This window comes from Castor canadensis, chromosome 5, assembly GCF_047511655.1.
Source record: "Castor canadensis chromosome 5, mCasCan1.hap1v2, whole genome shotgun sequence".
In the NCBI taxonomy this organism is placed as follows: domain Eukaryota; kingdom Metazoa; phylum Chordata; class Mammalia; order Rodentia; family Castoridae; genus Castor; species Castor canadensis.
In genome coordinates, this window is record NC_133390.1 from 131,898,522 (window position 1) to 131,915,703 (window position 17,182).

The 17,182-nt window shown below is 44.7% G+C and overlaps 1 protein-coding gene across 1 annotated transcript; it reads left to right on the forward strand.

Annotated features, from left to right (window-relative positions):
• The first annotated feature begins 10,061 nt into the window (after positions 1 to 10,061).
• Positions 10,062 to 16,826, forward strand: Vsx1 (visual system homeobox 1). The gene is made up of 5 exons (XM_020184706.2): positions 10,062 to 10,491; positions 12,797 to 12,875; positions 13,459 to 13,582; positions 14,419 to 14,599; positions 15,659 to 16,826. Exons 1-5 carry the CDS (start codon positions 10,062 to 10,064, stop codon positions 15,937 to 15,939), a joined length of 1,095 nt encoding a protein of 364 aa, XP_020040295.2. The 3' UTR covers positions 15,940 to 16,826.
• The last annotated feature ends 356 nt before the right edge of the window (positions 16,827 to 17,182 follow it).

The following is a 17,182-nucleotide window of genomic DNA, read 5'->3' on the forward strand; positions in this document are numbered from 1 at the left end:
TCAGTGTTCCCACCACCAGTAATGCAGTGTGAGTGTTTCAGATTTTTGTTATCTAATAAGTGTATAGTGATATTTCTCACCATTAAGTATCATGTTAACTGCAGTTTTTTCTAGATGTTCTTTATCAACTTGAGGAAATTCCTTTCTATTTCTAGTTTTCTGAGAGTGTTTTTAAAAACCATGAATGAATGTTGGATTTTGTTAATTGTTTCTTCTGAATCTATCAATTTGACAAAATTTTTTCCCTCAACCTGTTGATATGATGGATTACATTAATGTAGTTTTGAAAGTTGAACCAGCTTTGCATACCTGCTATAAATCCCACTTCATTATGGGGTATATAATTTTTTGAATATATTACTGGATTTGGTTTGCTAATATTTTGGCGAGGAGTTTTGAAGTCATGCTCACGAGAGATTGGTATGTAGTTTTTCTTCTTTATAATGTCTTTTTTTCTTCCTTTCTTGCAATATCTTTTTCTGGTTTTGGTATTAGAGTAATGCTGACTTCATAGAATGTTCTAGGAAATAGTTCCTCTATTTCTTTCTTCTGGAAGAGATTGTAGAGAATTGGTATTATTTCTTTCTGACACATTTGGTGGAAGTCATCAGTAAAATAATCTGGGCCTGCTGCTTTCTTTTTAAAGGGCTATGAATTGTTGATTTTATTTATTTAATAGACACGGGTTATTTAGAATATCTATTTTTTATGTAAGTTTTGGTAATTTGTATCCTCAGAATATTGGTCCATTTCATAGAAGTTACCAGATTTATGGGCATAAAATTGTTACACCATTTCTTTATTATCTTTCTGAGGTCCATGGAATCATTGGTGATAGTCCCTCTCTCATTTATGATATGAGCAATTTGTGTCTTTCTTTTTTGTCTGAGTAGAGGTTTATTAATTTTATTGATCTTTTCAAAGAGACAGCTTTTAGCTTCATTGATTTTATCTATTGATTTTCTACTTTCAATTTAACTGATTTCTGCTCTAATTTTTATTGTTTCTTTTCTTATGCTTAGCTTAGATTTAGTTTTTCTTTCCTTTTCCAGTTTCCTGACTTATAAGACTGGATGATTGATTTTAGATTATCCTTTCCTAATGTACACATTCAATTTGTACATCTCCCTCTAAGCACTGCTTTCACTGTATCCCACAAATTTGTTAAGTTGTATTACTTTTATTTAGTTCAAAATACTTTTAACTTTTCTTGAGACTTCTTTCATCTTTGTGTTATTTAGAAATGCTCTATTTAATCTCCAAATATTTTGGAATGTTCCAGCTACTTTCCCTTTATTGATTTCTAGTTTGATTCAATTGTGTTCTGAGAGCATACTTTGTATGATTTCTCTTTTTTAAAATTCATTAAGATGTGTCTGTGGTCCAGAATATGGTCTACCTGGTTAAGTGTTCCAAGTGATCTTGAGAAGAATATGTATGCTGTTAGTAGTCTGCAGATGTCATTTAGATGGATGTTCAGTTGGATGATGGTGCTGTTCAGTTCAAGTATTTTTTTACTGACTTTATGCCCACTGGATCTGTCACATTGAAGCCTCTAACTGTTATAGAGGGTTTGTCCATTTTCCTTGCATCTCTGTCAGTTTCTGCCTCCATTTTTGGCACTTTGTTGCTAGGTACATGTATCTTAAGTATTGTTATATCTTCCTTAAAAACTCACCCCTCCATCATTATGTGAGTTCCTTTTTATTCCTGATAATTTTCCTCTCCTGATGTTTGTTTTGTCTGAAAGCAGCTTTCATTTAATTAGTACTAACATGGTATAACTTTCTCCATTCTTTCATTTTTAATTTGTCTTTATATTTAAATTAGGCTTCTTATAGAAACATATAATTATGTCTTGTTTTAATCCATTCTGACAGTTTATGTATTTTAGCTGATATATTCAAACCATACATACTTCACAACCAGGGATTTTGGTTCATTTGTTTGTAAGATTCCTAGAGGAAAGAGGGCTTGTTGCCTTTTATTCTGGATTTGTGCTCCCCCTGAAACTTTAAAATTTTGAAATAGTTTATACTTATACAAGATATATATACTAAAATAGAGAGTTCCCATATACCCCTCACTCTAGCATCTTATATAACCATGGTACAAGTTATCAAAACAGAAATCAATACTGGTACATTACTATTAATGAATCAAAAACTTTATTCAGATTTTTCCTAGTTTTTCCTCTGATGTCCTCTTTTTGTTCCAGAATCCAAGCCAGGATGCCACAGTACATTGAGGGAGCTATTGGTTTCATAAGTAGAAAGAACTTGGACCTGTGTGAAGTGGTATAACCAAATAAAGAGGAAAGAAGCCATTTCATGATCTTCCCTTATAAGAATTTCTGTTTGGGAAACAAAGTGGGTCTGAGTCCTTTCTCTAACCTTTGGAGATAGACAACTCTCTCTAGAGACTAAAAAAGTCTAGGGTGCAGTTTTAGAGTACAGATATTTCTCCTAGGACATCAGCCTCAAAAACCCTTGAAATGTGGAGTTAACCAAGCAGTCTACATCCATTTATCTTTCAGGAGAGAAGAGAAGTTTTATTATTCTTTTGGAGAAGATCAATTAACTAAAGAAATAGCTATCTCACTTCCCAAGTGGACTTTGTATTTGCTTTGTTGTATGAGTTGTGAGGAACTTTACTCTGACTTGGTCACCTCTTTCTTTCTGTGTTGATGTGAAAAGAAATGTCTGTGTGGTCAGAACCACGTCCTTCATTAGATGTTGATATTCTTGTAAATCATACCTTCTATAAAAGACCATGAGCAAAGGAAGGTCAGAGAAGGAATATTTACTTTGGTCTTTTCTCTGAGTTGGGAGCAGCATTCCCTAAGTGCTATGGCCCAAATGTTGTTGAGCCCTCAAAATTCATATGTTGGAGCCTAATACCCATTGGGATAGTATGAAGAGGTGGGAGGCTTTGGGAAGTGGTTAAGTCATGGCAGCTCTACCTTCATAAATGGGATTAGTTCCCTCATAAAAGAGATTGAAAGACTGGGGGTGTGATGGCTTCGTGGTAGAGTACATGCTTAGCATGTGTAAGGTCTTGGGTTTGATCTCCAGCACACACAAAAAGATTGAAGGGAACTGCCTTGTCCTTTATGCAACGTGAGGATACACAGCAAGAGATGCTATGAAACAGAGATGAAGTACCATCTTGATCTTGAACTTCCCAGTCTCCAGACCATGAGAAATAAATTTCTATTTTCTGTAAATTACCCAATCCAGAGTATTTTGTTATATCAGCCTAAACAAACTAAGATATTAATAATCTGTAAACACACATCTGGGGCCTGGGGTTCTAATTTATACCAATGGATTGGCCCAGGAATCCCAAGCCCAAAATTAACATAGAAAGTGATCCCTGAAAATAGTTTCTGCTGGGTATTGAGGGGGTGGGAGGGGAGAGGGAGGGGGTGGAGTGGGTGGTAAGGGAGGGGATGGGGGCAGGGGGGAGAAATGAACCAAGCCTTGTATGCACATATGAATACTAAAAGAAAAAAAAAAAGTGATCCCTGGCTGATCACACCTTCTTGTCATCTAGAAGTAAATACAAATGGAGGGTCAGAACTCAGAAAAACCTGCATAAGTGACCAAGATAAAGTCCTATGGAGCATGAGGACAATCTGATCATTGCAGAGCACAGGAAAAAACTATGAACAGGAATCAGCAGAAACCACAGATATCAGTCTCTGATAACAAAAACTTTTCAGTATTGATCCTAAAATGGGTGTTTTAAAATCAGAAATGAAAAATATAGTCACTGAGCTTAAAAACACCATGCATGGTTTGTATAGCACATTAGGTACCACTTAAGAGAGAATTGAGGAAGTCAGTTAAATATGCAGCTCAAAGAGATTTTAAAAAGTTAGAAAGAAAAGAGAAACGAGAGGTCTAAAGAGACATGGAAGATAGGATAGGAAACTCCAAACTAAGAATAATAAACCAATAAGGAGAGAATAGAAGGAAAGAGGGAGTGTTGACATCAGAAAAGATAAAATCTGATAATTTTCTTAAAACAAATGGAAGACAAGAAACCTCAGGCCCAGAACCCCCAAGGAGCTCCCAGTAATAGAAGGAGTTTGTGACCAAAGTTCCCCTAAGCTCAAGAGGACCAAGAACAAACCAATCCAGGATGTTTCTCCTTGGACAGATAAAAAGACTCCACTAGAACTATAGGTGTCAGAACAAAATGCCACAGTGTTTTCCATTTCATCTTTCTGGAGCGCTGAATAGAGGCCTTTTTGGTGTGTTCAGGAAAGTCTGATTTAATGCATATGTCATCCAGTGTCTGTGATGGGTAGTTGTTCACTGTCATATCATCTTATTTTCTTTTTCTTCTTCCTCTACTCTTTAATGAAGATTTCTCTTGTTGATTTGAGGCTGTCTGGTTAACTAGCATGTTGGGAGAATGAGTTGGAACAAGTAAGATTCAGCAATCTGACCAGCACGCCACATTTCTTTTTATGGACTAAAGGAGTAGACAGTCTGGGTCCACTCAGAAGGCAGCTCTGGCTCCGTCCTGCCAAAACCTGGGCTACCATAACCTACCCAGTCTCAGTTGCCATATCTGTTTGCATCCATAAGTGAAAATTCAGCTCAAACAAAAACAAAGTTTCAAGGGCATTGCTCATTGCTCAATGCCACATTCTAAAACTTTTGTTGCAAGCAGTGAACAGAACAACTTTGTCAACAGGGACACCAGGCAACCTACTTCTGTTTTTGGAGGACCCACCCTAGGACTGGTCTATGAGAGTTCTGATACTGGGCTCCCTTCTTCCCCCTACACGTGGGTGGTAACATGGAAGAGGAATGCTCTTGGCTGTCTTCCTTGGATCAGCTGAGGATTTTGGGTCAGGATTCTTGAGGGCCAGTAAAGTGAATGAGAAGAAGTTAAAGTCCTCCAAGGAGACCTCATCAGATGACAGGCATATGGTTCATATGAATCCATCTAAGGGCTAGTTCACTCTGTGCTAAGTGTATACAACATGCTCAGGCCAGTCCCAGACTCTTCTTTGAGTTTATAATGGACTGTCTAGGCTTAGGTTCCCCCAGGCAGACTCTGTAACAGGAATTTGAGTGAAATAGTTTATCTCAAAGGTGAACCCAGGTGGCCAAGGTAGAAGAGTGTGACAGGGACACAGGGTTAGTGTGATAGTGAGTGAGTTTTGCCAGGCTCAGTCATATGTGGACCTTGGGTGAGAGAACCCACTGCAGGATCTTTCCCCCAATTAATAAAGTTGCCAGACTCTTGTTCGCCTTCAAGGGTGGCTGCTGGAGGCTTACTTCCTCAGGACCACAGTCCTGCAGGTACCTCCTGGAGCCTGAGGACATCCTCAGGCAGAGTGGCAGATGCTTGGGGTAGGAAGCTGTGACGTCTTTGGGAATCATCTGCAGAGGGTGCAGAAGAGTGGTGTGGGGGGAGATGGGCTGATGTGTAGCCCACCGAGTGTCAGCCGCAGCATCTGGCAGTGGGGACAGTTAAAGCACAGTGAACAAGCAGATGAATGAATGATTACAATTGTGGCAGGTGCCTTAGCAGGTGCCACATATGTGTCCTATGTGGCAGATGCTCCAGGCAAGAATGACCTAGGTCAGCTCTCCCCACATTTTTGCCCTCAAAACCATGAGAAAAATAAAATGGTTTGTTTTCAGTGGCTAAGATTTAAAATAATTTGTGATGCTGAAATAGTAACCAGAACATTCAACCAAGAAAGGGTTCAGAGGCTGGCACTCTCGTGGGCATGCCAAATGGATCCATAGTTCCTGATTCCAGTTAGGGATCACTTCCCACAGTTTGGGGTCAGTTTTATGACATATCCATAAGGTGTGGTCAGAATGAGCCTGGTGAGAATAGTGCGTAGTTGAGGACGATGCTCAGGAATCTGTTTGGGCTCCTGGGGAGGAAAGTAAGGAAGATCTGGGGAGAAGCAGGCTGTAGAGGAAGATACTAACTTCAGCTCTGAGAGGACTGTGTTTCAGGGCTTCCTGGAGACTCTGGGGCATGTGTGCAAGAGGCCATTGCAGATGTGACTTAGTTCCAGGCTGGAGTCAGATCTGGGAGTTTTGGGCAGGGAGATGGGCTCCCATGTTAGGGAGAGAAGTGTCCAAGGTGGACTCTGAGTCAAGCATTCCAGGAGATGTCATCAGTCTGGAGGTGCCTTCAGGGAACATCAGTGAAGAAGCAAGTGTCTGAGGCTGGGGTCCCTAGAAGCTGAGCTGGAGATAGTGTCTGAATGCATGACATTTATTAGGCTGAAGGGTATCTCAGGACTGAGGGAGGCCAGAAGCAGAGAGGAAGTTGCTGAGCAAGGATGCGACTAGCTTGATTGATGCAGGCAAAGGATTTGGGAGCAGACATGACCACAGTTGGTTGAAACCAGAGGTGAGGCCTCATATCATACCTCTGCTCAGTAGATCAATACTATATGTTATGGATTAAAGAGTTTTTGCCAGCAGAAAATTCTGTCAATAAAGATCTGGGCAAGCTGTTAGCAGCCTACATTCATAGCAGGTGGAAGAAGGTGTCAGAGTTCAGGAAAGGGGTCTGAGCAGCACAGCATGGGGCAGGGGGAGGGAGCAATGTGGAAGTGATCATTAGCAAGTAAAGGGGGAACCCTAAGTGATAGAGTAGAATGCACCCTAGATCATTTATAATACAATGCTTGTCAGCCTGCGGTCCAGGGCTTTTCAGAACCTGTTATGCTTGTGGGCAAAGTGGACTCAGAGCAGAGAAAGCCCCCAGGGAAAGATAGGCAGCAGTAGAAGCTGGAGACTGGGTAGGTGTGCAGGCAGAGTGGGTAGGCTAGGAAATGTGCACAGGGCAAAACAGCATCTCCTACAAAATCTTTATGGAAGGGCACAAAAGCAATTGAGAAGGAACAGTCAAAGAGATGGGAGGAAATCAGAAAAGGACCAGCACCATGGGATTAATTTCCGTAGACACTCCTACGTGACAGACCGTACCCACGCTATGCATCCCACTCCTGCTGTGTCTGAGTACAATCAGCCTGGTCAGCTGCGGCTCTGAAAGGCTGAAGGGGGCGCCTGTGGATCACCCACAACCTGACTAGTCTCAGCCTGACGCTGAGAAAAAACTGGGTAGCGCCCAGGCTAGGAGAGTTGAAGGAACACGTGGCCCTGGGAGTGGAAGGCACATTCGTGGTTAGTTTGGAAATCTTCCCTGAAAATAATGAGTGGAGAAATCTTTGCTGATTAGTTAAATCCGGGATAATCCTGGCTGATGAGGGCAGATCCGGACTCCTTAACGGATTTAGGGTTCCAAAACTACTCTCAGAGGTGGCCCGGGGCGGGGACATTCGCCTGGATTATGCCTCTGGCCTCAGATTTGCAAGTGGGGATCGGAGGCTGGGAGGAGCCCACATTCCCGGCTACCAGGGAACCGAGGCGGTGTCCCATGGCGAGTGCCCACAGACTTATCATCATGGGTGGATTCGGGTGCAGCTCGCTTTCTCTTGTCCATGTCTCCTAAACTTTTGGAAGCTCTTCTTCTGCCTTGGCGGACGCTGAGCTAAGCTCTTTGCCCCTCTAGCTGCTGCGTTCCATCCCTTGGCGCTGCGGGACTGAACTGATCCCCGCGGCACAGGGCGCGCGACTGGACACTGGTTCCCTCGAAGCAGCTGGGCGCGGATTCGAGACTGGAGTAGGAAGGTGTTTGTTAGTGGAGAGAGGGCAGTGAAAGTGTTTTCTGATGTTTTGTTCCTGAAACAGCCATGCTGTGACAGGGAAGGCGCCCCAGGATCCAGCTCGCCCTGTGTGAGGGTCCCGGGGTTGTAGAAGGCGTTAGGGACGCCTCAGTTCAGAAATTGCAGAACCCCCTTAGAGCCCCTCAAAGCCCCACCCTGGGCTCTTTGTTCTCGCTCCTTTGCTCTACTTCGACTTCCCCATTTCTCTCTCGGCGTCCGGTGTGATCTGGCTAGTGTCTGTAAAGTGGTTTGGTAAAATCTTTCCCAAGGGGTTGGAGACAGGTCTGCTCTTGGCTACTGCACTGAGCTCACTGTGTGGAGTCTTAGGTTAAGCTCCCGTCCTTTTGGTACCTTTGGATCCCTGGTCGTCTTCTGCCTCCCCAGGCATAAACTAAGGGAGGGAGGCCCCAAGACCCTGGACCAGGTGAAGCGGTGGTGTCCGTACCCCAGCTTCTGAGACTCCTTGTGGGGGACCCTAGTCGATCCACCTTACAGCCAACTGTCCCGCCTGCCCACCCTGGTTGCGAACTACAAAATGTGTACAATCATAGCTATCTCTCAACTGTGACCCCAAATTCAGATTTACAAATGACAGTGTTGCCGGGAGACGAGCTCGAGGATTTGGCATGGTTCTGTATCTCTGACGCCTTTCCCTGAATCCAGAGGTAAATTTCGTGGAAAATTCCTGGCACAGCGGAAAAATGACGCCGGGGTTTAAAATGGCAAACCCCTCTTCCCCACCCCCACCCCGAAACCTCCCCAGCAATTCAACGGACAATTATCCCAAAGGAAAGTTATTGTTTTGCTAATCCCGGGAACAGCTTGAGGGGAGATTTGGGTCTTCCTTTAATAATGGAACTTTAATGCGCAGCCTCTTGCAATTATCTTTATGAGAAGCCCCCTGTTTAATCCGCACGTTCAGCAGAAACCCTACTCGAACTCGCAGCGAGTAGAGACCTACTTTGCAGGACAGTGCTCCGGCTCCTGCGTACAACAGGGAGCAGCGCCCAGTCCCTCAAGGTGGTTGAGAGTTGCCCCTTCGACTGTCGGGTCCTCCGGAAGTGCGAGTGAGGCGATTCAGCTTTGTGGTTCTGTTACTGGGAAGATTACGCTCAGGTCTCCGAGCAGAGGTAGAAGTACCCAAGGCTAAGCCAGGAGCTTGGCTTACCCACCAGCTTCGTTCGGCGCCAGTTTCACATGAAAAGCGGGTTGTCTTTGAATAAACATAGAATCGGACAATTTTGTTAGTCTCCGTGAAAAGGCATGTGGCACAGTAGATGGACTCTATTTTATCTCAATTCTCCCCCAGCCCATTTAGAATTGCTGGATAAAATACTGGCACACACTTATACAAAAATAATACTCATTGTTTATCTGAAATTTAAATTTCACCGAGATCGGCGTAGTTTTGTTAAACCTAGCACCCTGTCCCCATCGTCCGGGTCCCGCCAAGACCACATCTGCTTCTACTTTAGCTCTGGCGACTTTGTGACCCACTGCAGCCCAGCCTGGAGAGTCCTGGGGCAAATTTAGGCTGGAGGCAGAGTGGCTGTGAATTATATGAACGTTTTCCATCCATTTCCTTTTGAGAATTTTCAGGGAAGACCTTCTTGGCCGTGGCAGTGGAGTTGGAGGGCTGGCAGGGGTCATTTTGGTGGTAATGGTCGGGGTGCTGCTGGGAATGAGGCCTTCGGTCTTTTTCTCTGGGGTTGGGGGTAACTGGGGTTAGAACTCAGGGTTTCGCTGTCGCAAAGCAGGCTCTCTAGCGCTTGAGCCACACCTCTATTCCATTTTGCTCTGACCATTTTGGAGATGGGGGGCGGGTCTCGCGAACTATTTCCCCGCGCTGGCCTCGAACCACGATTTTCCTGATCTCAGCCTCCAAAGTAGCTAGGCTTACAGGCATGAGCCACCGGTGCCTGATTGGCCCTCGGACTTAATGAGCAATTGGAAGGTGTCGGAGGGTTTGGGAAGTCAGGGAGAATATGGAAAGAAGACCAAACCAGGATGTGGAAATTGTGGCTTTTAGAGGGACAGACAGCGGAGTCGTCCCTTCCTCCCCCTAACCTTGGGAGAATGGGGTTGGGGTAGGCAAGGGGACAGCTGGAGAGGAGAAAAGGAAGTGATTGAGGGACTACAGCTGGGAGGGCGGCAACCTGGGGGAGGAGAATGGGTGGTGTCCCCACTTCGTGGATCCGGATAGTGACGGGTCTGCATCCCGCTGATTGGAGCCTTCCAGACCATGGGTGCTCGATGGGCAGCCCAGGCGTATAAAGCGGCTTCTGAACTAAGCAAATGTGACCAGAGAGAATCGCACTTCGCCTCGCCTACCCGGCTGAGAATCATGACCGGACGGGACGCGCTTTCTGATGGGCGCGTCAGGAGCAGGGTCCTGGTGCCCGGCGGTTCCCCCACGGGCTCACGCCCTCGAAGCTTCGCCATCACAGACCTGCTGGGTTTGGAGGCCAACCTGCCGGCCCCCGCCGGCCCGGGGCCGGGATCCAGCTGTGAGAGCCCGGCGGCCTCACGAGGCCCGGGGCCTGGGCTCGGCGGCTCCTGCTTGGCGCGTGGGGCTCTCCCGCTGGGGCTGGGCCTGGGCCTCCTCTGTGGCTTTAGCGCCCAGCCGCCCTCTGCTGCTCGGGCACCCTGTCTGCTTCTGGCCGACTTGCCGTTTCTGCCTCCTGGGGGACCCGAGTCCGCTGCCCCGCAGGGTCCTGGCCACACGCCGCCCGCGCTTCACCGCCAGAAGCGCAACGAGAACCTCTCCACGTCCGGTAACCAGGCCAGCAATTCCCGCCCCTGTCCCCCACCCTCGTGGCTTCGAGCCGCACAAGGATAACACACAATCATCACCCCACTGCTGCCCCAGATCTCGGGGAAGTCGGGACCCCATAGGGAGGCTCAGTTGGGAGAGGCATATTCGTGTTGGTTGCGCCATATGCTCCCTTGCTGTACCCCAAATCCCTCCTGTCCCCCGAGATCCTATTCCCGCAGGGCTGCGGGGACCGCCACCACCGCCCTGGGATGATGCCACGGGCCGGTGGCGGAGCATGGGGGGGCAGGGTATTGGCGCCCTAATGACCTTTTTCCCCCAGCACTTGGCGAGAGTCTCGGCCTCGGGGAATGACTTGGGCAGGTCTGGTTCACCAGCAGCAGGAAATCTGATGCCCCGAGGGCGGGCAAAGGTTTGCAGAACTGCTTGGAGAGGGCTGGGCGGTGAGCCCGGGAACTGTCACCCCCTCCCGGTGCTGAAAAACGAGTCCAGGGTTTCGCGCTCCTCCGCTTCCTGTCCTGTTCTTGACTCCAGCACGTGGGATAGATAATATCCTGACTGATTTCACTGTATTTGTGCTCGCCTTTTGCTCAGAGTTCACCTATTTCCTCAAAAAAAAAAAAATAGGGAAGAATTATGGGGGAGAGAAGAAAACTAAAGAATTTCCATAAAGAACAAGAGAAAGAAACTGAATTTTGGAGATGTGGGGAAAGGAAAAGGAGAATTACACAAGAAAACATGGACCTAGTGAAATTGTATGGTAGATCCTAGAATACAGCATCCAGACAGCCAAGACAAAGAGACTACATTGTGTGTTGCCGACAATAAAAGAAAGCTTGCAGACTGGGACTCAAGTTGTAGAGCACTTGCCCTAGCAAGGGAGGGGCCCTGAGTTCAGTTTCCAGGACTGCCAAAAGTAAATAAATAAAAATAAAAAGGAAGCATCTCAGATAAAGAGATGGGTGAGCACTTGGCTCAGAAAGAACTTTATTTCACAATCTTCTTTGCAAGATAAAATGAAATCCTCTATTAAGTTGTTTCACTAAAACAAAGACCACCTTCATAGGAAGGATTCCTTTTTTTCTACAATCTCTGATAAACCTAAGTTAAAACACAACTAAATCCTATCCTGTGAGTAGTTTTCATGAAGTTATAGAGCAGTGTCCAACAGAAGTAGTACAATATGACTGTGTTTGGTAAAAATTCTGTCACTTTGAAAGGAAAAAGAAACAGGTGAGGTTAATTTAAAAACTATTTTTTGGTGGTGTTGGGAATCACAGTCAGGGCTTTGGGCATGCTAGGCAAGCAGTCTACCACTGAGCTACACCCCCACCTAAATACTATATTTTAAATCCAGTATGTATAAGTATTATTTCAATGTAATCAGTACAAAACTATTTTACTTTGAGGGGAGCACTAAGACTTTTAAATCTACTGAGTAATTTTTTATTCATGATTGGTTTCTGTCTGAATAGACACATCTCATGTGCCTAATAACCTTATGTGTTTAATAGCTACCTGGCCAGAGCATAGAGTGTTACAACCCAAGCACACAGTTTTCTGGTGATCTAATTAATGCAGAAGTAAAACTAGTGTTATTTTTGCCTTTACTCATTCTTTTTAATATTTTGAGACAATTAATTATACTTTTGAATGATGAACCTGACCATAGTTTGGTCTTCTAATCTTCCTTTCCATCTGGATCTTTCAATATAATTGATGTAATATAAGCCAAGCACGGTAGAGTGGTTCTTAAGTTTTCAAGTATACACATCATCTGAGCACACGTGGCAGGAGTGTTTCCTGGGTCCACTTCTACACAGTCTGAATTGGTACATCAGGGCAGCGAGAGTTCTGACAAAGATTCTGGTGATAAAAAACCTCAGCTCTGCTCTTGAGAACTGGTATAGAAGTTAAATGAGAGGAGAGGTAGAGGGAAGCAGGTGAATTTAGCAGCTGTGGGAGTTTAGAAAAGGCAAAAAGTAGCCAAGTAACTTTGGCTTCACACAATTGCTTACTATCTTGTGGTCTTGGGCAACTTACTTAATTTCTTTCTCTTGGTTTCCTCATCTGTAAAAGGTTAATAATGACAGCTATCTTGGGGTCTGTTTACTGGAAGAATAATTAAGATAATGCATGGACAATATTAAGCACAGTGCCTAGAATCTGAGAAGTGATAAAAATGCTAGCTTATATTGTCAAATGTATTCCTAATGGGTTCATAATTTCAACAACCCTCACATTAAAATCCAGGAAATAATAAAAACTCTCTCACCTTTAGAGTCTTCTTCTTCTTGTCCTAACAGATGAGGACAGCCCATGTGAAAACACGAGTGACCTGAAGGCGTCCCCCACCCTTGGCAAGAGGAAAAAGCGGAGGCACAGGTACAGACCAGGCTGTCCTTTCTGACAGCCTTTCCCCAGACATAGCCTTATTGTCTATGGGACCAGCATCTGAGAATGTGTGGCCCTGGGTTATGGCAGGCCCAGTGGCCTCCTGGCTGGCAGTGAGAGGGGCACAGATGCCATTTGTAAAGATAATTCTGCAATTCCCATGAGGCTGCAGGATAATTTTTGTGACATTTTAAAGATGTGATTTTGTTGGTCTGTAAAATGGGTCTTGTCAGAATGAGTTAATGGAATTTATTAAGAAAGAGCTATAGGCTCAGTGGTGGAGTATGCATTGGCATGCACAAGGTTCTGGTTTCAATTTCCAGCATGCACACATGGATGTACACACATGTGCACACACAGAAGAAGAAAGAGTTAAAGAACTCTATATTGCATTGAACCAAACTTCTGGATGTCTATGAAGTTTGAGACTTTCTGGTTTTCAGAGGTGGGCTGACCAATGGTCAAGAGATGGCTTTTGGGATAAGGACAGCAGAGGAGGCAGGCACATGGTCCTTAAGGCTGGAATGTGTGGCTGTCCTTGGGAACATGTGTCCATACTCATATGTTCCTGCAGGACGGTTTTCACTGCTCACCAGCTGGAAGAGTTGGAGAAGGCATTCAGCGAGGCTCACTACCCTGATGTATATGCCCGGGAAATGCTGGCTGTGAAAACCGAGCTCCCTGAAGACAGAATACAGGTGTCTGGGGTCCTTTCTTCTTCCGAAGGACACTGCAGAGAATATGTCACAGTGAGGCAACCACAGCCAAGATGGTCCCCTTCTCTCCAAAACTGAGGGTTAATTAGCTAAAGGCACCACAAGGGTCTTTCTGACCCTCAGGCCTTTTCCCCTTTTGTTATTATTTATTATTAAAGCATTCTCAAAAATCACACTGTATGTGTGTGACATCTAGAAACTGCATGAAGATACATCCATGAAAAATTACTATCTCTGTGCCTTAAGTTCTCAAAGAAACCACCATATATCGCCTGGCGTGACCTTTCCACACTTATGGTCCTATCAATATTCAGGTACAGATAGATATGTATGTGCACACATATATACACACACATACTTCTTTGATTTGTCAAGATTTGCCACTAATTCACTTTTTAAAACATTTATACTGTATTCCATAAAATTCTTTCACATGATATTCTTCATGAGAAATATTAACTGCAACATGACAACCTCAGAGTAGAAGGGGCCATTGCCTGTGGGCTCTTTTCAATCAATGATTAAAATCAGGAATTGCAATAGTAAAGACCTCTTTACACAAAGTACTTTGCTCCTGTTTTTCATTTCTGACTCACTGGGAAACTTCCGGGGAAGCAGGTGTCACATTACCCCCGCGATGCTGAATCCCTGTGAGTTTGAGGGAATGCACTTGAAAGGTCCTGGGGCGCTCCTTTACTATGGGAAAGGGTGGAGAGTTGGCCCTTTATAGTCCTGGGACATCCATGAGCCTCTGCAAGCATCCCTCTTCATGGTGTCTCTTCCTGTGCGCCCTCTGTCTCTCTTTTTTCTCCAACCAGGTGTGGTTTCAAAACCGGAGGGCCAAGTGGCGCAAGCGGGAGAAGCGCTGGGGCGGCAGCAGCGTGATGGCCGAGTACGGACTCTACGGAGCCATGGTGCGTCACTGCATCCCGCTGCCGGACTCTGTGCTCAACTCCACTGAGGGTGGCCTACGCAGCTCCTGCGCGCCCTGGCTACTGGGTAAGTCTCCAGCCCCAAACGCCAGAGATATGGGGCAAATGTCTCCACCAGGGGAGCCATTTGCAAAGCAAAGGGACTTCACGTGTTCTCGGGTTCAGGTCGACAATCTCACATCTAATATCTATTTAATTACAAGAATTGTAGTGCTTGGACTTATTTTTCATTGGAACTGTGGAAGCTGTGTGCAAAGGTCCCGTTTGGCTATTTGCATTGGTAAACAACATTACTTAAGAGTAGATGGATATTCTTGCCTTATGTTTAATATGTTTCCCAAGTGCTGAATGCTATTAGAAATTTTAGAGGTCACATGATTTAGAATACAGGTAAGAAAGGGGGGGCGATACAGAGCAGTGAAAACCGACGGCAATCACCCCATACTTCTTTTGAATTAGGAGGTTTGGTCCCGGGTCCTGGTTCTGCCCTTAACCACCTGTTCTGTAGCTTTTCTGTTCCTTCGATTTTCCCTGCTAAAATAGTCTTGGCTGGTGAGGTCCAACTTTGAGCTTGACCATTCTCTGGAGACCCACACTTAACTGCTCTGTTTGCTGTAGCTAGAGACCAACAGACAAGGATCACAGCTTGAGGGAGTGAGTCACAAGATAGGCATCCAGAGCAGATTAGTTAGGGGATGGTGGTGGTGTCAGGTTGGGAAGGAGTTGACTTCTTTGTTCATCAGTGTTTGAATACCTACTTTTCAGCTAATATGCTAAGAGCTGGATTTACCAATCATTAATACAGTCTTGACTTTGTCAAAGGACTGAAAGGACTAGAGAGAATTTGAGGATGAGAGCCAAGTCCAGTCATCTGAAATTACACAAATAGGTGGGACTTCCACAGAACCTCAGCCACACAAGAAGTGGGTTCAATGCTGAGCAAACAAAGGGCAACTTTACTAGGTGTGACACCTGGTAGACACAGATTTTTCAACCCCTAATGGTAGCAGTTGCCTGCCTGACTTTCCTGTAGGTCCCAGAGACAGACACTGACAAGGATAATTCTAGCGGGATTTAGAAATGCACATGTTTTAATTTTTTTCTTTCCTTTTTTTTTTTTTGCAAGGGATGCATAAAAAGTCCACGGGAATGATAAGAAAACCAGGAAGTGAAGACAAGTTGGCAGGACTCTGGGTCTGTGACCACCTCAAAGAAGGTTCTAGTGAGAGTCATGAAGGATCCCAGAGAGGCTCAGACAAAGGGAGCTCTGAGAACAGCTTGGAAGATGTGGTCATGGATCTCTCCAGCTCTGGCCGGCGTGAGACCAAGAAAGTGCACCAGGGGGCTGATGCTGAAGGTTGCTCCCACCCTGTGGGGTCAGAAGGGCTCCAGCCGGGGAAGGTGTGAGCTGTACGAGTCTCACAAGTCCCACCCACAATGACTGGAAGTGTGCATATTTTTCACTGACAGTTTTCAATTCCATTTTCTTATTATGGTGTCACATAAACTGCAAGGCCACTTGCTTTAAGAAGACAAATGCATGACTAAGCGAAAATTCCACTTCAGTTTAAAATGGAAACCATTCCTTAAGGGCATTTGAACTGTTAATTTTGTGTAAAATTTTGATTCTCTTTTGTAGAACTTGAGCAGGGAGGATTCGAAGTTCAAAGGACATTTTTATGGCTGGGCACCATTTAAAATGGGGTTCAATATACTATGTAGATTAATAGGGTAGAGCTGATATCTTCACTCTAAATTAGAAAGTAGTATTTTTTGTTTTGTTTCTTTTAAGGGTCGTACTGTATAGCCCATCTGACCTTGAATTTGAGAGCCTCCTACCTCAGCCTCTGGAGTGCTGGGATTATAGTTGTACACTATCACACATGTCAGGAAATACACATTTTTTTAAAAACTTCCAGAAGAATCTGATGTCTTTACAGAGAAGACTCCATACAGACATGTGAATGAATTATATGGTATCTTTTCCTTGAATTTGGCCTTGGACATTTCAATTTTAGTGTTAGGCAATAATTTTATGTTCTGAGTGTCATTTAATAGTCTATACATATTGGAACTCATAATCAGCAAAGAAAGCCATATTTCTCCTCCCCTTCTGAAATATCCTGGATCATATTTAAGCAGTTGTTGCATATCTGCAAACAGTGTCTGAAGGTCAGGGCAGGCTTCTTGGTCTTTAAAATTTATGTTGGAAAGCACTTTAGTGACTTGGATTTTATGAATGTTTCCTTTCCTGTATTTCCTTTGCCATTTATTTATTATTTAAAATAAATGTTGTGTGGTGTTTTTGCTTCTCAAGACCCTCCTTCCATCACACCTGTGCACACTTCTACTGCTACCAACCCTCTGCTGGGCTCTTCCCTCTTTCCCTTCTCAGTCTTAAGACATCTAGAGTGCTTTAGACTTCAGGCTGCAGTACTTACTGCAGGTTGCTTTGTAGATGGCAGTATCCATGGCTAATTCTACTTTTGGAGTTCAGAACCCAGGAAGAGACTGGTCATGTAGGGCTTCATGGAGAAGGTAGAGCAGTGGAAGGCCAGTGTGAGACTGCTGTTTCTGAGGATATTCTCTGTGCATGGGGCTGAGTTCAGCACTCCCATTTCTTCAGACTATAGACAAGACTCTTCCATCT

Bases quoted from the DNA above. Each gene is read 5' to 3' on its own strand.
- Vsx1 (XM_020184706.2), top strand. From the start codon at position 10,062: ATGACCGGACGGGACGCGCTTTCTGATGGGCGCGTCAGGAGCAGGGTC. The intron at 10,492-12,796 runs GTAACCAGGCCA...TTGTCCTAACAG, and splicing joins CGAGAACCTCTCCACGTCCG to ATGAGGACAGCCCATGTGAA. The intron at 12,876-13,458 runs GTACAGACCAGG...ATGTTCCTGCAG, and splicing joins AGGAAAAAGCGGAGGCACAG to GACGGTTTTCACTGCTCACC.